At 40.9% G+C, this 23,802-nt stretch overlaps 2 protein-coding genes across 6 annotated transcripts in view; one reads left to right on the forward strand and one right to left on the reverse strand.

Annotated features, from left to right (window-relative positions):
* ASCC1 (activating signal cointegrator 1 complex subunit 1) overlaps window positions 1–19,728 on the reverse strand; it is a 107,456-nt gene extending 87,728 nt beyond the window's left edge. The window contains exons 1-5 of one of the 2 annotated variants that reach the window (XM_026681225.2): window positions 19,147–19,728; window positions 14,210–14,338; window positions 10,891–10,990; window positions 7,623–7,720; window positions 6,166–6,344 (exon numbers count right to left, since the gene is read on the reverse strand). In XM_026681225.2, the coding sequence (XP_026537010.2) occupies window positions 6,166–6,344; window positions 7,623–7,720; window positions 10,891–10,990; window positions 14,210–14,318 (486 nt within the window). In that variant the 5' untranslated portion in view covers window positions 14,319–14,338; window positions 19,147–19,728. The remainder of the gene's footprint in view (window positions 1–6,165; window positions 6,345–7,622; window positions 7,721–10,890; window positions 10,991–14,209; window positions 14,339–19,146) is intronic. The other variant, XM_087964104.1, reaches the window with a different exon arrangement.
* Window positions 19,729–19,740: 12 nt separating this feature from the next.
* ANAPC16 (anaphase promoting complex subunit 16) overlaps window positions 19,741–23,802 on the forward strand; it is a 35,250-nt gene continuing 31,188 nt past the window's right edge. Inside the window, exon 1 of one of the 4 annotated variants that reach the window (XM_026681236.2) lies at window positions 19,741–19,964. The gene's annotated coding sequence lies outside the window, so the exon portion shown is untranslated. The remainder of the gene's footprint in view (window positions 19,965–23,802) is intronic. The other 3 variants (XM_087964105.1, XM_087964106.1, XM_026681235.2) reach the window with 3 other exon arrangements.

The raw sequence follows: 23,802 nt of genomic DNA on the forward strand, positions 1-23,802 counted from the left end.
TTTAAAATAAATCAAGGCCCAACGCATAATTAACCACTTATTTTAACCCAAATCTGATTTTATACACAGAAGATATATTTTATCCTTGAAGGAACCCTGACACTTTGAGAACATCTAAGAGAGGCTCAATATATACATATTCTTCTCGCACACCTCTTCACGGACATGCCAAAGAATATGAATAGAATTGATCTGGGCAAGCAGGTTAAGATCCTTTTTAAAGGAAGACATTCTCTATTGTGATGTCTAGTTTAGAGATGAATTGGACTCTTAACGTAGAGTCTCTCTTGATTATAAAGGCTTTCTTTGCACTTCTTTCACTGCACTGCTTTTATGGCTTTTAACTGAAGGTTTTTATTGAGCTAGCTTGCATTTATATTACTCTATTTTTAAATTAATTTTTATTTTACGGTAATTTGACAAAAAGTAAAAGAATATTGGGGGAAATAATTGTCACTGAAACTGAAGATTAAGGTCTCTGAGAAGGCCTTGAGTTTTGTATTCTTGGCAGGATAATGCCCTGACTAATACAATACAAAACATAACAGACGCGTCAGAAAAATAACAGGTAGCCCTTGATTTATGCCTAGTCATTTAATAATCCCCACTCAAACTACGATGCTTTGCAAAGCACTTCTGTCTGTTGTAAAACACTGCATTGATTCCATCCACCCACCCCTCTTTGCAGTCCAGGGACCTAATTTCAGCCACTTGGCAACTGGCTCACATTTATGACCAACTGCCCAGTGTCCCACCCAGTGGTGGGATTCAAAAAATTTTTTTTACTACTGGTTCTGTGGGCATGGCTTGGTGGGCGTGGCAGGGGAAGAATACTGTAAAATCTCCAATCAGAGGTGGTATTTGCCGGTTTTCCAAACTACTCAAAATTTCTGCTACCGGTTCTCCAGAACTGGTCAGAACCTGCTGAATACCACCGCTGGTCCCACCATCATGTCTTCACATGATGCCAGAAACCGGGCCATGCAAACAAGTGAAGCCCCATCCACAGGATGTAGGCAGCACATGAGACCATGCCCCCTCGGGTCTGCAGAAAAAATTATCTCCACGGAATCGGTCCCTGGTACCCAAAAGGTTGGGGGCTTCTGGCTTAAGGTGCTTCACCACCTTCTGTCCATCTCTGAAATAATTAAGAGGAATTCTCAGTGGGGCTTCCGGTTTGAGCTTCTTCAGTGACAGACCGAAACCTCATCTCTGCGAGGCTTCGATCTGTGCTCGCCGCTGGAGTGCCCCGAGCCGGCTGGCTTCAGGGCTAAGCCACCCCGTAGAGGTGGTGAAGAGGGGAGAGACTGCATCTCTCCTCCCCAGCTGGCCATTACTCCCTTTCGCGAAGGTGGTTGCAGCGGTGGTCAGAAATGGCCACCACAAAGAAGAACTCGACCGGAAAAGAATGTGCAGGAGGAAGATAAGAGGAGAAAGTTTTGGTTGACCGGGTCAAACAGCAAAAGCAACAAATAAGGTACCCTGGAATTGAAACTGATAAAAAACAATAACATTGTTCCCTAAGAAGATTTTTAAGCTGCGAAGGAGAGAAAAGGGAAAATATTTGGTTTTTTTTCCTCCTTTTCCTATACTGACAGCTAAGAGCCTTAACCAAGAAATTGGAAAAAAATCCACTTTGACATCAATAGGCATTTAATGCTGAAAATAAAAAGTCAAAGGGATAATAAAGATTTCTGGATAATTAAAAGCTTTTGAAAACAGGAAAGGAGAGAGGAAGAATAAAAGGGCAGGATCTGGAAGGGAGGAGACTGCCTGGAATTAAAAAAGAATTTATAGCAAAATCTCAACAAGACTTCCAAAAGATACATTCTAACTGAAATATCGCAACAAAAACCCCAGGAAGAGAAAGTCGAAAAAGAAATAAGAAGATATAACTCGGGACTATCTGGATTACTTGATGATTTCTGGATTCTTGGTTATTGTTTTGAATGACTAAAATCAATTGGGTGTTGTTTAAAACTGTTTAAAATGGCTCCACTTTTAGAAGAACTGAAAATGGAACTTAAAAAGTACAAAGAAGATGCACAAGAAGGAGAGGTTCTTTTGGCTTCGTATTTCAGTTTTTAGAAATGGAGATTTGGAATTATGAGAAACAACAAGAAACACATGCAGAACAAGAAGATTGTGACAAAGAAGAAGCCATCTTTAATGAACAAGTAATCTTAGATGGGGGGGGGAGGAAAGGGGGGGAAAGAGAATGGAAAGTTTAAGATTGGGAAAAACAACTCCAAAAAAAAAAATAGAGTGAAAAATAAGTATAAAATCAGAAAGCAACAGAAGAGGGAAATGCAGAAGAGAGAATTAGAAATAGAGAGACAAGGGGGTAAAAAGGGGAGGGAAAAGATGAGAGGGAAGAAAGAAAGGAAAGGAAGTCATAAAGGACAGAAACAAAATACAGAGAAACAGGGCCTATTTAGAGATAATGGGTGAAAATTTAATGGAAAAAGGGATTCTGCAAAGGTACATAAGATAGTATGGTTATATTAGAAACAGAAATAATTTTAGAAAATATGAAACAGTGTATGATTAAAATGTCTGATAAAATAGCTATCGTAATTCAGTGGAATGCTTGTCAATAAATAAATGTAATAAAAGGTATATTTAATGATTTATAAAACATATGTGAAGAGAAATAAGGGAAAAATTAATTATGGAGATTATGTGTGTTTTTAAGGAAGTATGATATTTAATTGAAAAGAAGTGTTAAAGATGTTAAGATTTTAATGATTATTAATGATAGAACTGAACTGGAACGGAATGAGGGTTTATAATTACATATATTTACAATCTTTTTTTTTCTTTAAAGAATATAGTGTGTATTATAAGAATGTACCAAGCAGAATTCGATTGGAAGTTATGTATTATGTATTATATTGAAGGTCATAACCTTAAGGTATATATTGAAGTTTAAATAAGAGTTGAATGGATGTAATTAAAAGATATAAAGGTGTCATACTTCAATTAGTAACTACAGGAGAAAACTTGTTTAATGAGAAAAGATAATATGAAATTGAAACAGAACAGACAAAAGTATAAATATAATTATTTGAATTGAGATGAGATAATCAAATTAAAATCGAGAAAATCAAAAGAGGGGAAAAACTATATAGAAAATGTAAAATAGTATAAGATATGGAATAGAATACAAAAAGGAGCATGAAATTGAGTTTTGTGTCTGTATAAAGAAGTTCAACCCGGGACCATGCTATTTTCAAAAAAGATGTTTTACTTGTATTTTGAAAACCCAAATAAAACTTTATTTTTTTTTAAAAAAAAAGAGGAATTCTCGGTATATCCTCTACGCTTCTCAATCTTTTTCATTTCTTATTTCCAATATTAACTGGGATTGTATATATCTATCTACGTTAGAGGAAGATGCAGGACTAGATTTCTTTATTGGCAAACAGAGATTATTGTAAAGCTACAAATGCAGTGGAAATCAAAAGCCCACTCTAGTTTCCTTAATCAACTAGTCACTATCTTATAATAGAAACAAAGAAGCTCCTTCTAATGCTGCCTCTGTTAAGTCCTCCAGCAAATCTTAATTCTCATTTCATCACAAGGTTGTTAAATCTATGAAGACTGTGGTTCTCTACCTTTTCTTGACCATAGATCACAGCCACAGACCAGGGGTGGGATTCAAATTTTTTAACAACCGGTTCTGTGGGTGTGGCTTAGTTGGTGGGCGTGGCTTGGTGGTCATGTGACTGGGTGGACGTGGCTTGGTGGTCATGTTATTGGCTGGGCGTGGCCAACTCAATATCACTCATATCGAGGCAGGCATCTCCTCGCCTGGCCTCTCAAGACTGTGGGGATGCTGCAAGTCGTAAATGTGAAAAATGGTCATAAGTCACTTTTTTCAGTGTCATTGTAACTTTGAATGGTCACTCCACACAAGCAAAGTACCAGCAAAGGAGGGGAAAAAAACTCCAGAGACATTCCTGAGACAGGAAGTCTAGTCCTGCCAGAATGTAATCAGGATTAACAGAGAGGCAGTTTCTGTAAGCAACACCAGAATGTTTCCTTCCTGCCTTCCTTACAGGATTAGGCCAGTAATTTCTTCTAACAACCGGTTCTCTGAACTGCTTAGAATGTTAACAACCGGTTCTAGCAAATAGGTGCGAACCTATAGAATCCCACCCCTGCCACAGACCACCAAGACTTAACTCAAGAATTAAAGCCCTAGATCCAAGATGGCGAACCTATGGCATGCGTGCCGGAAGTGGCAGGCAGAGCCATTTCTGCCGGCATGCGAGCTGTCGCCCAGAAGAGATGCACTGTGCATGCGTGCGCGCCTCCCAACAGCCAACTTATTGTTAGGTATTTGCTGTGCATGCATGGGTGGCGGGGTACGCTGGCGATATGCACGTGCACATGGCTCACGGAGGGGTCGCCCGTGCCTGTGCAGAGGTGTGCAGCGCACACGGTGAGGTCATGCATGCATGCGCAGGGGGCGGGGGGCACATGTGTTGCATTATGGGTGCAGGCACAGGTGCAAGCATGCGCACTTTCAGCACGTGATGATGAAAAGGATAGCCATCACTGCACTACACTATATCAAGCCTTTGCAGACTCCCTGTGATGAAATTGTGCCCCCAAGGATCTGCAGACCAGAAGGCTGAGAACCACTATACTAAGACGGAATGGGACAATTTGCCAGAGTCAACTCACCACCGCCAATTCACCATGGCTAATTTGCCAATGGCCAACTCGCCAAGGGACAATTCGCCATGGCCAACTCACCACAGGCCAACTCGCCATAGGACAAGAGCTATACTAATATCAAAGAAATAGCAGAACAGAATCATGAAAGAAAGGATGCCAAAGGAAGGACAAAATGAAATCTGAATGACAAAAATTAAAATACTTTTAAACTATTTTAAATAATTAAATTGAATTGTCCTGTGGCGGAGTTGGCCATGGCGAGTTGCATTCTGCGATGAGTTGGCCATGGTGAGTTGGCTACAGCAAATTGGTTGTGGCGAGTTGTTCTAGACCCATATTAAGACATAAAGGGGGAACATAGGCCTAGGTTTCTCTCAAGGGTCCTTAGGTGGGAGGACCATGAATCACAGGCCTTGAGAGTCATGATCATCCAGTTTGCCCAGAGGAACCTTGTTTGCCCCTAAATTTAGATTGGCCCCAACCCTAACAGCCTTTCAGAAGATCTTAAGACATGGTTGGGTGCCCGAGAATGGAGTTAGAGTGTTGGTAGTTAGTCTATGCCATTTATATTGGTTTGGTCTCTTGGCTGCTATGTGCGTTGATGGGTTTACATTGCTTGATATTGTTTTATTGCTGCAAGCTATCCAAAGATAGGCAGCTATATAAATAGAAGAAAACAAGCAACCAACCAAGAAAGAAAGAAAGTGTTCCACAATAGTGTACATTGGGTCTTCCGGTCAATCTTGACTCCTGATGACTATCAGGAAAAGTCTCTGCAATTTTCTTGGCAATGTTTTCTGATGTAATTGCTACTGCCTCTTTCCTAGGACTGGCCCTACATTACCCAGCTGGCTTTGTGCTTTAAAAGAGTGGTGGTGGCACAGTGATTAGAATGCAGTATTGCATTCTGCTGACTACCAGCAGTTTGATTCCCAGTAAAATGTCAGTAAAGGTCAGTAAAATGAGGACGCAGATTGTTGGGGACAGTATGCTGACTCTGTAAACTGTTTAGAGAGAGCTGTAAAGCATTATGAAGCAGTATGTAAGTCTAAGTGCTGTTGCTATTAAGGTAAGACTAGAACAGAGTATCTCAATCTCTAGCCAGGTGCTTTAATCACAACACCAAATTAACTCTCCACCTCACATTGTCCTTGTCTTAACGACTTAATTTTCTGCTGTTATTGTCAAGGGGTTAAAACATACAATCCAGGAAATGCCATCCTCAAAGGCTCTCATGGAAGCAAAATAATTATCAGCACTTCTATTATGGTTCACCTAATATACTCTCATTCCAAAATAAAAATGGATATGAGGATTGAGAGAAAATGAAAATACTGAACAAGTTAGACAGGAATAAGAAACAATATGCCAAGCAAACAGCCTTAAAACATTATTTTCTGTTTTGTAATGATCTTGAAAAGAAAGTTTAGTTAGGTTTTGCCCGCTCCACTTTTTCCAAATATTATAATGAAAACTTACATGGGAACATTTCTCCAACACTTCCTCTTTGAATTGTAAAAACCTCTCTTGGATTGCAGGCTGGTTGAGTGCAAATGATAGAAAATGTGTGAAGGGCTGTTTTTTACGAAAGCTTTCAACGAGAACATCGATTCGTGTCCGTGCTGAAATAACACCACTCCGATGTTGTCCTGTGATCACTGAAAGCAAGGAAAATTAACAGGACAGGATATATGCTAATGTGCTTTAATTTCCCTCCAGAAATCTAACAATAGCAGGCAGCTAGCAGGTACTTGCTGTACTCATAACCCAATTAACAAGATGGCTGCTAACTTGACAAAGGACAACATAGGCATGGAGTGAGGAGCTTTTCTCCAGGAAGGAGTAAGTCATCATTAGAGGAAAGAATGTTATTTTTTAATCTTCATATTCCAACTTTGATCTATGTCTTGTGTTTCCTACAAGAAATTTAAGAGAGCATACATACTGTTCACTCCCGACCCTCTCCTGCTAATGGCATTATTACATTGCTTTAGATGCGTACAAAAGCAAAGTTTATTTTCTTGAAATCCCTTTCTCTCCAATCTCTCTGCTCTGCGGAGTAGGTAGGTAAGATCAGGCAAAGATTGCCTACAGCTTGCCTTTTTTCTCCCACCCTCCTGGAAACTGAAGAGATTGGAGGGGAAAAGATTTCAAGAGAATATTGTAAGCATAAGCACAGTGTGCCCACAAATCCCTTCCTCCCCAATCTCTCTGCTTTGCGAGAAGAAGAAAAAATGGAAAAACCACAGGACAATACCTATTGTCCTATAGTCCTGGGGTCTCCAACCTTGTCCACTTTAAGACTTGTAGACTTCAACTCCCAGAAGTTGAAATCCACAAGTCTTAAAGTGGACAAGGTTGGAGACGCCCTGGACTATAGTCAATACTATTGACTGTAATAGAGACCACATGACTGCCAGGCACTGTCAAAGTTGTAAATTGGCCGTAAAGTTTTATTTTTATTGAGAACTGTCTATAACTTTGAATCATTGTTAAATGAATGGCTGGTTTGTGAGGATTCTTTTGGGTAGAATGTTATCTTAAATCAGAGATTATTTTCTTTCTTTTTCTTTTTCTTTTGGTGAATATAGTAGACTGGAGGAAGGAAAAAAGAAGTGAAAAAGGGATAAAATTACTGCAAGTAAATTAACGAATTGGGGAAGTGGAGGGTGCACATTGGATTACAGCTGTTTCATTGTCATTGATTAAGATCCCTTTTTCTGTGAATTGAAAGACTGTCTCCGTTTACGGAAAGTCTTTGTTTTTCATGGAATGGAAAACAAATCCTCTTTCTTTAATTTCCTTTTTGTAGCTCATCTCATATATAGTAATAGAAAATTTTCTTTTTACATAGTACCATATTATTTCTTAGTTTTATGTAACCTGCGTATGAAAATTCAGAAGTCTATTCCTTTTTGCAAGCTCAAAAATCTTACCAATTTCTCCTTCCACCCCTGGCTTGGGAATACTGATGGAGGTTCGTGTTTCTGTCTCCAGTTTTTTCCTGGTTTCTCCTTTCTTTCCTATTATATACCTGTAAAAACATTGAGTGGGATACGGAAGAAAAAGGAGCTAAGGTTAAAGAGCTTAATTAGTATTAAATGAGTTCCCGTGTTACAAAAATAACTGTGCCCTGTGTTATGGAATGAAAGAGCTTAAAGGCACAAAGAGCGAAAGAGTGAAGGATGTGTGTTTGTGATTTATTTTTTATGTATAATGTACACTGAAGATGGCATTTAATTTCATTGTACGAGGTGCAATGACAATAAAGTAAATTAAACTAAACTAAAATTTTATTAGTTGGTAGATGAAGCATGAGAAGTTTTTTTTTTATCCCCCTCCAATAGTTAGAGGAAATAGAAGTAAAGCCAGGGAATTCTGTAATTGACTATGTGCTGGTTGTAAAATTGATAAGACTCCCTAAATTTAGCAATGTGGATTTAGTGGCACAGCATATCAGCAGCAGCTTCAGAAAAAACAACAAACAGAAGAAACAAACCAACAAACATAAAAGCAAAGCAATATGAGATATGTAGTCTTGGATGGGCCTGTGGCCTTGCAAAGGCCCAGTGAGGGACCCTATTTGAAACCAAACCAATCTGGAAGCCAAAACTGCATATCAAGGACAATTTATTTATCCCCGCGACAACTGTGAGGTAGATGAGGTGGAAAGGAAAACGGGCGAACAAGAAACTGGTTGGGAAAAATAGGTGGCTGTGGCTCATTTCCTCCATTCCTCTCAGGTTCACTAACTACTTTCTAGGTAGCATTTTACTGAGAGAAAAAAGATGTGTGTATGTGAGGAAAATGCTTAGGTAAGACTTGGCTTTATTGTCTTAATAAAACCAGGGAGTTAACAAAAAAATATTTGTGTGCTGTCTCGGCCTGTAGTGTGATCGCTTATCCTTAATCTCGCTACAAGATCCCATGTAAACTCTTGACTGTTGATCAAGGGTATGTCTTCTGTAGTTTCAAGCTGCCCTTTCCCAAATGGTGGTTGCTGCGAGTAGACTTTGGGGACCGATGCAAGGAAAGGCAGGTTGATTATAAGAATTGCAACAAGTTTTCATTGTGACACTCATAATCGTCAACAAAGAACTCAAAAGAACCGCAGTGAGAAATGACAGTCAAAATTAGATGGAAGCTACATCAAATTAAGCAGTCCAAAGCTGGCCAAGTGGTTTGGAACAAAGGCCAAATCAAACAAGCTAAAGCATTTTAAAAAAAAGTTATAGTGCACTTATCTGTTAAAACCAGCCACTTAAGCTTTTTTTTCTGAATTTCCTAGTAAGAGTAACATGAAAAGAAGATGATGCTAAATGTATTTTAGGCTGCAATCCTATCATCTTCTTCCTAAATATAAGCCCCACTGAATGCTGTGGCTGTACTCCGTAAAATAACAACAATTTCCATTATTGTAACTTGATTAGAAGGAAGCAAGCTTGCTAGCACATCCTCCCTGATCACTCTCCCAGGGCTTCCCTTGATACAGAAGTGGCCAAACATTATCGTTACATGCAAACCAGGGCTGGAAGCTACGATTAGCACTTTGCAAAAAAGCAAACCAGGAGGAAAATGGCATTTGTGATTGGTTTAGCCACTCCATAAGGGCAGAAAAAGTAACTGTAAACAGCATGCTGGTTTGTGAATAAGCAAGAACTTGGTTTTACTGTGACATGCAAGGCTCTCAGTGGAACTCGCTTAAGAGATAAGTATAGAACTGGAATCATTCAGAACATTCCCTTATGGAACATTTATAACTGAAATGAACCATTCACACCTCAAAATGGGATATTCCCGTGATGGCGAACCTATGGCATGCATGCCGGAAGTGGTCGCCCGGAAGAGCCCCACTGTGCATGCACGTGCGCCACCCGCCCAACAGCTGATTGTCGGGTATCTGGCACGCATGCGCAAGGAATGGCGGTGTGTGGGTCTCGCGTGCATGCGCAGACACGTGGCGCGCACGGGGGGTACACGTGCATATGCACAGGGGTGTGGGGGCCCCACATGCATTACCTTCTAGGTCTGGCACACGATCGCATGCGAATGAGCATGCACGCAATTTTCGGCACGGGAGCCCATAAAGGTTAGCCACCACTGGGCTATTCCAACACATACCAAGTCTTCTGAAGCAGTCCAATAATACTAGCAGTTCATTCCAGGCTTGCAACATTTCCCACATCCCTATATAAGCAACAGCACTAGCAATAACGTTAGACTTATACACCGCTCCATAGTGCTTTGCAGCCTTCTCTAAGCGGTTTACAATGTCAGTATCTTGCCTCCAACCATCCGGGTCCTCCTTTTACTGACCTCGGAAGGATGGAAGGTTGAGTCAACTTTGACCGGGTCAGAATCGAACACCCTGCCAGTGAGCAGTGAGTTAGCCTGCAATAATGCATTCTAACCACTGAGCCGCCAGGACTCTATGAGACTGAATTGTTAGCCTTTATCATCTTTCCATAGGTAGAGAAGGAATTTCTGTCAACATTAGAGCCGCGGTGGCATTGTGGTTAGAATGCAGTAGTGCAGGCTACTTCTGCTGACTGCCAGCTGACTGCAATTTGGCAGATCGAATCTCAGTAGCTCAAGGTTGACTCAGCCTTCCATCTTTCCAAGGTTGGTAAAATGAGGACCCAGACTGATGGGGGCAATAGGCTGACTCTGTAAATCACTTAGAGAGGGCTGTAAAGCACTGTGAAGCGGTATACAAGTCTAAATGTCAACTCATAAAACATTCCTATGCCTGTTTTAGTAGTTGCCATTTAAAAAAAGCGGGGGAGGGAGGAAGGAAATCTGGAAGAGCAGTGCAGCAGTTTGAAATCAGAAGTACATTCCAACACTTATCTTTAAAAGATTGTAACTAAACTACCAGAGCTTTTGCCCACGAATATATTTAATTGGAGAATGTGTTTGATGACACCCAGCCCATGAACGTGTTTAATTGGAGAATCTGATTTATAGACACACAAGTGGGGATGGGGAAGCAGGGTCAAAAGTGGCGGTAAATTACGCATGCCAGAGTTGGCTTCATACAGGTCATGCCAGTATGTTGCCTCTAATAAATCCTTTGAAGTTTTTTGAAGTTTGGCTCGAGACTCATGATTTAATTAGGGTGATTGCTGGAATCCTGACATTGCTATTAGAGCAGGAGATACACATCTGCATGCCGTTCTTGTGATTATATTCCCTCAAACTCACTTATACAGTGGACTAGGAATGTCCATAGCGCATTGGTATCCTCTTTCTGTCTCTTCTACTGCAAATGCGTCACAGGGTTCGTCTGAGCCATCTCCAAGACCTATAAAACACGAGCCCATAATAAGTCATTTACCAAGATGGTCCAGCCCATCTCATTTCTCAGATAACGAAAAGAAAAAAGAAACCCCAGTTAAGGGGCAATAAGCAGCTGCTGTAGTGAATCAAACAGTGTTTTGTTTTAATCTGCTTTCAAACACAAGCTGCAAAAGAACTCCGTGGGAACCTTTTCAGTGGATTCTGCCACCGATGCAAATGTCTATTTAAGAAAGCATAAAAGAATAGAGGAGGCAGATGCAGTCTCTGAAAGCTGACAATTGGAAGCAAAGTGATTCTCATTGTCATAGTCAATATTCTCAGCTGAAAAAGAAAACACAGCAATTATTCTCTTCTACCAACCAGAAGAAAAAAAAATCCTCTTCCAAACCCTGCATATGTGATTACGTTAATTCAATAGCAATTCAGCAGATAAGTTACAGGGAAATAACTTTTCCTTCGATATAATGTATTTCTAAAACACTTGACAATTTACAGAATGTTGGCAGTGAGTCTTGAAATACATACATACATGTATACATAACTAAATAAACATACTGTAGACAAGGTTAATAATCCTTATTTTAATATTCTGCCAGCACGCGAAATTTAAGTATACTGTTAGAAGAGTTTGCATTCTCTCCATTACATCCCCTTTATTTGGTATCGGTATGTAGAGTGAACTCATATGATCTGTTGGCCTTTGTGTCATTTTTCTGGATTTGCTAGCATAGTTTACAGTAGAACTTTTATTGATTCTTCTGTTATTTGTCATGCTCCTGAAGATATTCCATCGATTCATGCAGTCTTTTGATCTGGTAATGAATGCAGTACTGATATAATGTCATCTTCTAGTACCAGAGGTAAGCATGGAATATTGTAGGATATGACCAGGATGAGCCTGAGGGAAGGGTAAAGCATGTCATCAGTTGTGAGTCCCGTCATGCCCACAAGAGATCTAAGTCCAGCCCACCTGGAATTCCTATTCTGGAATTCCTGAACTACTCAGGAAATGCTTTGACCACCAGTAGTTCAGATTCTTGTAGAGAGCTTAATCTTGCAATAAGTCTTTCTATCTATTTGAACTGCCTGGCTCTCCTGATTTATCTGGTGCTTGACACATATTTTCTTAACCTATGTTAGATATTGACACTTTTATTGCCCAGAATTTCACTACATGCCTTCCATTTTCGTTTGATCTTCTTTGAATCAGTTACTCTCTGTCCAATTCTAAGTTGGAAACTCCTTCTAAATTTGGACTTTTCCACCTCCTTGAACCTCACCTCCTTGAGCCTCTTATGCTTAAAGAAGAACTTGACAGCAATCTATATATATAAAAGCGAAATACCACTCACGCATCATCACAATATCTCCAGAACCGTAAAGCCTACACATTTGAAATTTGGCATGTCTGTTCCTCTTGGCTTCTAGGTGCTCACTAAAAAGGATTTTTTCGAAATGACCATCAGAACATTAGTATTTTGTATATTATTATTATTAACATGCTCTGATGCTAAGGAGTTCTACTCCCCCTCCCACCTGAAAAGAAATCTGTTCCAAATGCAAAACACAAGCAGAGGAGAGGAGTTTCAGTTTCAGTTTTCGTTTCACAGCAGCAACCAGCTTTAGTACAGAAGAGTTGAGCTAAACCACTCCCAGGTGCCTTGCTGTCTCCTTGCTCACACAGAAAATGCTGTTTCAGTTTCCAAACAGCTCTCAACTCTCTCACACACTGACAGGACGCTAGCCAGGTGAAGACCGATGGATGCTGGTAGGCAGAGGCAGAATTTTCCCCCCTTATTTTCTTCCGCAAAATTTAAGCCTGACTACATAGTTTCAGAGAGAAGCACGGGTATTGAGCTAGTGTCCCAACTTCTGAGGGACTGCCACAAAAGAGAGATCAACCTATTTTCCCCAGCACCAGAAGGCAGGACAAGAAACAATGGACTGAAACTAACCAAAGAGAGAAACAGCCTAGAACTAAGGAGAAATTTCTGACAGCGAGAACAATGAATCGGTGGAACGGCTTGCCTTCAGAAGCTGTTTATTTAAAAAACAGACTGAACAGCCATTTTTCTGAAATGGTATAGGGCCGTGTTGGCAAACCTATGCCACGCGTGCCAGAAGTGGCTCGGAGAGCCATTTCCCCCAGCACGCGAGAGGTCACCCAGAAGAGCCCCACTGTGCATGCACATGCCGCCACCCGACAGCTGATTGTCAGGTATCTGGCGCACATGCGCAGGGGGCGGAGGGTGCACGAAAGACACATGTGCACGCGCAAACGTGCTGCGCACAAGGGGGGAATCAGGTGCGCATGCACAAACGTGGGGCACACAAGGAATCGCGCATGCATGTGCAAAGATGCACGGCATGTGAGGGAGGGAATCGCATGCGCCTGCGCAGAGACGCAAACACACAAGGGGAAATCACTGACCCATGCGCGGCGCGCGAGGGGGAATCAACTGCACATGCGCAGATGCATGAGGGGGTGTTGTGTATGCATGCACAGGGGGCATGGGGGGTCACGCGCATGCGCAGGGGGTGTGGGGGGCCCCAGCATGCATTGCCTTCTGGGTGCTGGTGAGCGCGCACGCAATTATCAGCATGGGAGCCGAAAAGGGTTAGCCACCACTGGTATAGGGTGTCCTGCTTGACTAGGGGGTTGAACTAAAAGACCCTCACGGTCCTCTCTAGCTTTGATGAAGTTCTGTGTCCTATGACTTAGTAAAACAAACAATTCCAGCTACTAACCTTTTGTTTATAAAATAGCACAAAATTTGAAGCCAGCTAACTGTGATTCTTGGGTAGTATGATGTGCGAACTGTTGATTTAGAATTTTATATCCTTATGTTTATTATAAGGGACGTGGTGGCTCAGCGGCTAAGACGCTGAGCTTGTCAATTAGAAAGGTTGGCGGTTTGGCGGTTTGAATCCCTAGCACCGCAGTAAGAGAGTGAGCTCCCGTTCCTTGTCCCAGCTTCTGCCAACCTATATTATTGTATATTGTATATTATTATATAGTGTGTTATTTTATGTTATGTTTATGAAATATTATTTATTAGCTAGATGAATGTTTTCTTAAATAATCAAATACTGTAGAAACTATGGACATTTTATAATTTTTCACCTTGCCTTTTGCATTTATGGCAGTCTCTTCAGATTTCCATTTGGGGGTAAAACAAGATATAAACAAAAATGAAGGGCTCCCGTAGAGCAGTGATTATACCTGTATTAAAATCTTCCTCTTCTTCCTGTTGATGAGCTTGCTCTTGAATAAAATTTTTCCTATAAACACGCCCATCAATTCTTATCAGTACTGGCCGTAGCACCTCCATGATTCTTTATCTGTACTTGGCTGAAAGAAAAATAAAATAAATTGTGCCTTATCTCTTCCGTTTCTTATTCATCACAATATTAACACTAATATATCAAAAAATAGTTCAGAGATGTCCTCTGTAGAGAATAGGAAGCTGAAATAATATCTTTCTGGATCCAGCTATTTGGATGTAACCTTCCAATACCTAATGTCACATATATTTACATTTTCCTCAGTCATGGAGAGAATTATTTTTTCAAGATGAGAAAAGAGTCCTGCTAGACTAGGGTTGACATGATAGCAGTGCTCCAATGTCTAAGAGGCTGCCACAAAGAAGAGGGGGATCCATTCTATTCTCCAAAGCACCTGAAGGCAGGACAAGAAGCAATGGATGGAAACTAACCAAGGAGAGAAGCAACCTAGAAATAAGAAGAAATTTCCTGACCGTTAGAACAATTCATCAATAGAATGACTAGCCTCCAGAACTTGTGGGTACTCCAACAATGAAAGTTTTTAAGAAGAGATTGGGCAAACATTTATCTGAAATGGTCTAGGGCCGTGATGGTGAACCTATGGCATGCGTACCACAGGTGGCACACAGAGCCATTTGTGTGGGCACGCGAGCCCCAGCCAAACTTACCTGCACTGTGCATGCGCGCGCCTCCCAGCTGATTTTCGGCCCGTTTGAGGCAGTTTTCGGCCTTCCTGAGGCTCGAGGGAAGCCTCTGCAGCCTCAGGAGGCCGCAAAATGGACCTTCCGGAAATACCGGAAGTGTCCGTTTTCAGCCTCTGGAGGGTCTCTGGAGCCTGGGGGAGGCCGTTTTTGCCCTCCCGGGGGCTCGAGGGAAGCCTCTGCAGCCTTTGGGGGCCGAAAAACAGGCCTGTTTCGGCTCGTCTGGTATTTCCAGAAGGCCTGTTTTTCGGCCTCCTGAGGCTGCAGAGGCTTTCCTCAAGCCTCAGGGAGGCCGAAAACTGCCTCAAATGGGCAAAAAATCAGTTGGGAGGCGCGTGCATGTGCAGTGCAGGTAAGGGGGTGCAGGGAGGTGTTGCACGTGCATGCACAGGGGCAGCGGGGCGCATTGCCTTCGCACGCGCAATTTTCGGCACAGAAGCCCAAAAAGGTTAGCCACCACTGTAGGGCTTCCTACCTAAGCAGGGGTTTGGACTAGAAGACCACCAACATTCCTTTCCAACTCTGTTATTCTATTAAATCAGCACTGCACCAACTTTGGTCATTATTAGCAACCTCAGAAACAAAGAAAGATGCCATTTCGTTATCATGATCACAATCAGAAACATACCGCATCTTAACAGAGCTGTTCAGCTCCTTTATCTTCCTAGTTTAACTAAAACTATTGGTGCTGGTTATCTGGATCAAATTAAACAAAAACTGAAAGCTGCCTAAATTATGTTTGTGAACAACATAAAATACATGACACAGGGAGAAAAAAGAAAGAAAGAAACGCATATATTAAGACAGTTTTCTCCATCCTGATGACCTCCAAATATATTGGATTTAAATTTCCAAATCTAAAATCAGCAGGATACTATGGAAAGCTGATCTAGAGGCCAAACGGCATAATGTTCCTGTTCTTTCCAATAGTTCTTTAATAGGATATTTCAGTATATACTTATTTCATGCAAGATTAAGAAAATATGGTGCCAGCCAAAATTGCTAAATTACTGAGAACTGCAAAATGTTTGATGATTGTATTAGAAATAAGAGAAAGGCAATCTGAAGTCACGGTCTTGCATATATTGCAAAACAGCAAATCCACCAAGCCAATATGATGTGAAGTGAGCTTATTATTTCTTGAAAGTTTTGCCTAGTAAGCAAGGGCAAAACATTATGATTTGTAAACAAATATTTTGGGAAGAAAAAGAGATTGAACAAAGGACTGAGTTTCCCAGAAAGCAACACGAAGGATCAATTCATATATAAGGGTCACAATTCAAAGACCTGGTATATATTCCACTTATTTGCAAAACATCAGAATTTTCAATATACCTCTTAACCATATTGCCCAAGCAGAATATCGATGAATGAAGTCAACAGCATTGCTGGGTAGTTACTACCGTAGATGTTAGAAACACATTACTGAGGGAGGTCATTACCTTTATATTCTGCTTTTTGAGATTTCAGAGGCAACTTAGGAATCAGTCATTGTGTTTAGAAACCAAACATAGGACTAAATTTACTGACAAAGAAATAAAGGGACACTAGTATAGATCCACTTCAAGCTACGGTATTTAGCTCTCATCAGCTAGCTGCTAGCTCATACCCTTATGGGATTCGAACCCAGGCTGCTTACCCTGTGCATATTAGGTAGATGTATTAAGTATCTCCCCTGGTATATCCAACAAAGCGAGAAGAGCCTGTAGCTCAGAGGTTAATACATCTACCTAATATGTAACCAGCCCAGGTTCAAATCCCATAAGGGTATGGCTAGCTGATGAAAGTTAAATTGCTTGAAATAGATCTATACTAATCTCCCTTTATTTCTTTGTCGGTAAAACATAAATTTAACACAACAACAGTTTGTCACAAAACCGACTGCCTGCAAAGGACCTTGGATTGGGGCTGAAAGGTGAAAATAGAAGCAGTGTGTTCATAATTAAGTAGACCAGGTTGTCCTGCTAGACTGGTCCCACTGGAGAAAAAAACACAAACACAGAACTGCATATTGCAAGGCAATTCTTCTGCAGTTACCCATCTTTTTCAAAAGAAGACCTTACAACATCTGCTTTATAGCTACATTTACCCAGCATGATGCTTAATCAAAAATTACTAATAACTAGGAAACCTGTGCTTCGTTGGGATTAACATTTCAGAGCTATCTGGCATTGAGTCATAGCAACTGGACTTATTTTCTTGTTGGTTTACCATGCTTCGTTGTCCATCCAAGCAACTTCTTCAATCTGAACAAGTTGGTCAGGAGAATCTGAGCGGGCAGAGAATTGTGTAACATGCCAACTACTAAAATTCTTAGGGGCATTCCCACAACCACCTCAGGGTTTCTTCCCCAAAGTGTGTGGCAATATGTCAATGAAGATTCTCAGTCTTCCAGGTAGAATTGTTCAGAAGTTGAGTGACGGCAACTGAAGTCTCTGCCTACTATTCAGATTGAAGAAGCTGTTTGGATGAGAACATTGTCTCAAATCAACAAGCAAATAAGTCCAATTGGGCATTTCAGATATATTTCTTTACCAGATGCCTCAAAGGCCTTTAACAATGACAGAGTTTCTGCTATACTGCTTTCACTGCAAAAGTTGGGATCAAAATAGCCCATGTTAAACTGTAATCAAACATCAACACAGAAATTGTTTTGTGACATTTTGCATTATGCCATAAACTGTTTAGCCCGTGTATAGCAGTCAAACATCAGCACAGAAAATATTTTATAGCATTTTGCATTATGTCATAAACTGCTTTATGATAATGCTTATGTCATTAAATGTTTCATACAATTTGTCAGATTTCAAATCCAAGGAGTCATGGATCCTGGATTTTGGATACAAATTAGCCCACTGGAAGTACTTTAGTTTTAAAGTAGCTTGCCCTATGGTGCATCATTTTGCCCAGTTAAAGGTTGCAGGAATCAGAGTTTTAGTAATAAAACTCCTGTTGTTACCCCTATACTTCTTAAAAAGAGAGGAGTTACAAAGACTGCTGTAATGGTTTATGGGAATAACTTGGGAGAACCACAGCCAGGGCACTGGGTTAGATAAGAGGCAGCTTATCCCACCCAAAAATCGGACATGGTAAACATCTCAACAAGAACTTTCTCCATTGTCTTGGGCTGTATAGGAGAGGGGGGAGAAATCTACTTTATGAGACTTGCAAGATTCTTTTACTGTAACATAAAGTAGAACTAGTTCATCTGGGCATGCTTCTAGTCTGGATTACCTTACAACTCCTTGTGGCTATGTTCACACAGCATGCCACATAGCCACATATTAATAAAAATAAGAACAACAACATCTGCCTATCCCAGGTCATTGGGAAGGACATGATAAGCAGATAAAAATCCAAGTCTAAACAACTGGCTAACTGTAACAACAATAATAATTTAATTCTGGTGGTTATCAGCACACTGGGTGCCATACCAAAAAATCTTGGATAGCACTAACAAAAAATATGTGCATTGACAGTATTTCCCTCTGTCAATTACAAAAGGCCATGGTGTTTGGATCTACACATATGTACCAAGACATCATATCTTAGGTTCTTGGGAAGCACTGGATGCATGTGAAGGCCAACATCAACTAAAGAATGGGCAGTTATTATGCAAACAAAAGTTTGAAATCACAATAATTTACTGACTGTGCAACAACCATCCATAAACTTATTAAATTTATATGCTGCTCAACATCCAGCAACTCTAGATGGTAAGCCAAATAATTAAATTAGTTTGCTGTACAAACCCAGAAGGTACTTTTGGGACAGTGCTTAGTGCGAATATGGTACAATGAGTTAATTAAGTCATTATTATTTAGGAGCAAGGTTTTGGGGGCAGGCATAGTAAGCAGGTAATGCTCTAGTTTTTTAGTCAATGATCAAGTCCATCGAAATAAAAAACGGGGGCGAAGTGACCCAAGAGTTTGGCATCAGGAAAGTCAGTCTCTTTCCCCATCTCTTTCTGTATGTATGGAAAAGGATCATTAGGGGGGCACCATTGGGGATGAATTTATTTCACCCATGCCACGTCTCTTATTCGGATCTTTTTTCCATCCGCAGGTGGTACAGTATGCTCAGAATATCTTTTCCCCACGGAAGGAAAGCAATCTGGATCCCTAAACTCACACCGCATTGCAGTTTAAACCACTCCAGCCCGTCCCGATCTTACCTCCCTTATTAGCTCTCGGTCGAAGGATTAATGCTTAGCTGACAGACTGCCCCCTGCAGATCCGGCTGCCCTACGTGGGTCCCACTCCGGATGGGCAAACCGGAGCAAACGCGGCGCTTCTCAATTACAAGAAGCCCTTCGCCCTGCTGATTGGGGCGCGAAGGGAGAAGGAGGGGCAGAATATTAATGCAAACAAGTGCGCTAGCAAAGACTCGGGATCGCAAAAACCCAGCCCCCGATTCAGACGATCGCAGTCTTTTAACCCGTGTGTGTGATCTGGGTGGGATCTGTACAAGTGAAAAGGGTGTTTGCCGTCGGGACCCGGAAAATGTGGCCGCCAAAGCCAATGTTTGGGACACACAATCAAAATTCCCTGCGACAGTGCTTGCTTCGATTGGGGCTCGTGGTGAGAAAGTCTAATTCTCTTCCACTAAACTGGCATCTGAGGCGAGAAATGGGCCTCCGCGGCCAAAACGGACCCTCGACCTTTCCTCCCGCAACTCGGCGTTATGGGTCTATCAGCACCTGATGTGTTTTTTGTTTTTTTTTTTGGCTTTCTGGCCACTCCCTTTTCTGACGCACCAATCAGGAAGCAGCCGAGGGCGCGCTTCTATGACCCAAGCTACCTCTAGAGGCACCGCCCCTTGGGTTCGGACCTGTGTGGCGACTGCGTCACTGGCGTCCGGCTCCTGTCGGATTTGAATGGCTTCCGTCTTCGAGTCGCCCGCCTTCTCTTGTTAGAACTACCCTATCGCGATATTTCTCCATCCCCACCGGCCGGAGGAGGACGGGATCGTCCTGGATAATCTGGACGCCTGGTAACCGTAACAAGCTACCTTTGCCCCCGAATCTTTTCGCCTCCTCTGCCTCTTCTTGGTCGGGCGGTGCAGCAGCGCAAAAAAACAGAAGCGAAAATCGGCTGCTTGCTTCGGCGGGGTTCCTCGCTTTTGAGCAGCAGATGCACATCAGCGACCAGTTGTGTGTTGTTGGCTGGTGTGATGCGGGTTGAAAATAGGAGTAGGTGTACGGGTAGAGTAGAGTAGAGTAGAGTAGAGTAGAGTAGAATAGAATAGAATAGAATAGAATAGAATAGAATAGAATAGAATAGAATAGAATAGAATAGAATAGAATAGAATAGAATAGAATTCCTTATTGGCCAAGTGTGATTGGACACACAAGGAATTTGTCTTGGTGCAAATGCTCTCAGTATACGTAAAAGAAAAGATACATTTGTCAAGAATCATAAGGAATAACACTTAATAGTCATAGGGTACAATAAGCAATCAAATCATACTAGGAAACAGTATAAATCGTAAGGATACAAGCAACAAAGTTACAGTCATACAGTCACAAGCGGGAGGGGATGGGTGATAAGGAGTGATGAGAAGACTAATAGTAATAGTAGTGCAGACTTTGTAAATACTTGGACAACGTTGAGGGAATTATTTGTTTAGCAGAGTGATGGCGTTCAGGAAAAAACTGTCCTTGTGTCTAGTTGTTCTGGTGTGCAGTACTCTACAGCATCGTTTTGAGGGTTGGAGTTGAAACAGTTTATGTCCGAGATGTGAGGGGTCTGTAAATATTTTCACAGCCGTCTTTTTGACTTGGCAGTATACAGGTCCTTGACTGAAGGCAGGTTGGCAGTAATTGTTTTTTCTGCAGTCCTAATTATCCTCTGAAGTCTGTGTCTGTCTTGTTGGGTTGCAGAACCAAACCAGACAGTTATAGAGGTGCAGATGACAGACTCAATAATTCCTCTGTAGAGCTGGATCAGCAGGGAGGATTGGGGTTTGCCTTTGGTCCATTATCCTTGCAAAAGTGCAACTGAGCAGTTGCGTTATTTCATTAGGTTTACCAAAAGAAAAGAAAAATCATCCTTTTTTTTTGCTTTTCCTAACATAATAGCAATAGCACTTAGACTTATATACCACTTCATAGTGTTTTACAGCCCTCTCTGAGCGGTTTACAGAGTCAGCATATTGCCCGCAAAAGGGTAGTATTGGAAGGAAAACCTTCCTAGTTTCCCCTGCTTGTTTGCATATGTTTTCCTACCTTCCAGATCTTTTTGCCTCCTTGGTTGAAAAATTTTGATGGACTCTTTGGTTGCTGCCTTTGTGCCCGTGTTTTGGAAAATACTTCGTTGAAAGTAGGGGGAGAAATTATGTCGACTAAATTATGAACGGGATGCAGATTAATCTACATATATTCAATTTGAGGGATGCGGTGGCTCAGCGGCTAAGAGGCTGAGCTTGTGGATCAGTAAGGTGGGCAGTTCGGTGGTTCGAATCCCTGGCACCGTGTAACGGAGTGAGCTCCTGTCCCAGCTTCTGCCAACCTAGCAGTTTGAAAGCATGTAAAAATGCAAGTAGAAAAACTTTGGTGGGAAGGTAACAGTATTCCATGCACCTTTAGTGTTTAGTCATGCTGGCCACATGACCACAGAGACGTCTTCGGACAGTGGTGGCTCTTTGGCTTTGTAATGTAAATTAGCACCTCCCCCTAGAGCCGGAAACAACTAGCACATATGTGCGAGGGGAACCTTTATTCAATTTGGGAAAGTAATTTCATAGACAGTAGTACTCTTTTTTTACAGTGTCCACATACTGTAAAAAACATGCACTTCTATTTAAGTGCAAGAAAAGACCTTTATCCCTTCACATATAAACCCCGCCAAAGGGTGGCTCAAGAGATAATGACTGGCCCAAGTTCACCTTTGATAACTGAGAGGGGATTTGAACCAGGGTCTCCCTAGTGCTGACTGAGTACATTAGCCACGATATTCTGTTGACACTCATTTTAATAAAGCTGGATGGAAATATAAGGGCTGCTGTTACATTAGAATTGGTGGTAATTTATTGATCAAATGTTGAATTTCAAACTATCATTATTGGTTACGCTAGTTAGTACTGATGGAATAAGAAGAAATTCAATATTTGGAATCAACATGTTGCATATTTTTGAACCAGAAGTAACTGTTAGCTTATGGTTGACCTAGAAAAACTTAGAATGTAGTAAATTGGAATAAGCATGACTTCCTAGCCAAAGCAAAGAATATGATCCACAGTCTGGTGGCTATGCAGAACCAAGAAAACAAGCATTTTAAGATAACGAAGTACCAATGGTATCCTTCCTGATTACAAACCAGTGTATTGCATCTGGTTAATGATAAAGTTCTGTTACTGAAAGGATGATTAGACATTCCAGTTCTAGACTACTAAATTGAGTGTAAGAACCAGGCACATCCTCTATACTGAAAAATATTCCAATTCCCACAAACCTGACCGGGCCATCAAATGGCAACAGCAGAAATTGCAAAAGTCTTGCCTCATCTGAATGCAAAATGTTTTGAGTGGCAATAATTTCTATGTTCATCATCCATGCATCTGTTCAAGTACTGCAATATCTTAGAACCTGCATCAGGAAATTGAACTTTTGTGATAGATACCTATCTGGGCAAAATGGTTTAAGACAAGGGTCTTCAAACTTGTCAAGTTTAAGACTTGCAGACTTCAACTCCCAGAATTCCTGAGCTAACATGACTGGAGGAGGAATTCTGGGAGTTGAAGTCCACAAGTCTTAAAGCTGTCAAGTTTGAAGACACCTGGTTTAAGTGTTTAAACTCTAGTCAAGAATACACTGAATTCAGAATATTAGTACAACTTTTTTCCCCTTAAGTTTGTACTTCTCAAATGTGTGTTTAATTGGTTCTCCATAATCAAAACGTTCTGCAGTGTGGTTTAAAAAAAAGTAAGATGTTGCCTAGATCCATTCATTCAGTGGATACCTGTAGAAGGCCTACAAAACATTTTTTTTAATTTACAATGGCAAGTCAAATGTTGGTTATTAAATAATACTTGATTAAATTTAATTACAGGTAGTCTTCGACTTAAAATTGTTGAGTGACCATTGAAAGTTAAAATGGAATTGAAAAAAAGTGGTTTATGACTGTTTTTCACACTTATGACCCTTGTAGCATCCCCATGATCACATGATCAAAATTCAGACGCTTGGGAATTGATTCGTATTTATGACGGTTGCAGTGTCTTGGGGTCATGTGATCACTTTCTTGTGACCTTCTGACAAGCAAAGTCAATGGGGAATCCAGATTTGCTTAATAACCGTGTATTAACTGTGCAAGAAAGTAGAGCATAACTCACTTAACAAATGTTTCACTTAACAGCAGAAATGTTGGGCTCAATTGTGGTACCGGTATAAGATAAAATACAAACAGAAAACAAAAATTATGCAAGTTAAGAGAGCTACAAAAAGAAAGGAAGAAAAAAAGGTGTGGCTTCTGACTTTTTTCGATGCAGTAGAATACAAAAAAAAGTTCTAACCTCAATCTTTTTGTTACCTTTCTAAATCTTCCAAACCATGTCTGTAACAACATAGTCATTCTAGTTTTCAAAACTTAAAATCAGAGTTTTATTTTTTTTCAGTTTTGAATACAAAGTCTAGAAGTGGTTTCCAACTAGAGGCAAAACTAGATAGATTCTTCTCTGCTATTAAAATTGTCAACTTGGCCTCAGATATTGATAATTGTATTAAAACAAAAAGAGCCTCAAATTTATGCTGATAGTGAAAACACCAGGATTGCAAATTCAATGAAGAAATTTGCAAAGGCAATTTTTGTGTACTTGAATCGCCTCTTGGGTG

The sequence above is a fragment of the Notechis scutatus genome, chromosome 4, assembly GCF_049901735.1.
Source record: "Notechis scutatus isolate UNSWTSFEM ecotype Mainland chromosome 4, rNotScu1.2, whole genome shotgun sequence".
In the NCBI taxonomy this organism is placed as follows: Eukaryota; Metazoa; Chordata; class Lepidosauria; order Squamata; family Elapidae; genus Notechis; species Notechis scutatus.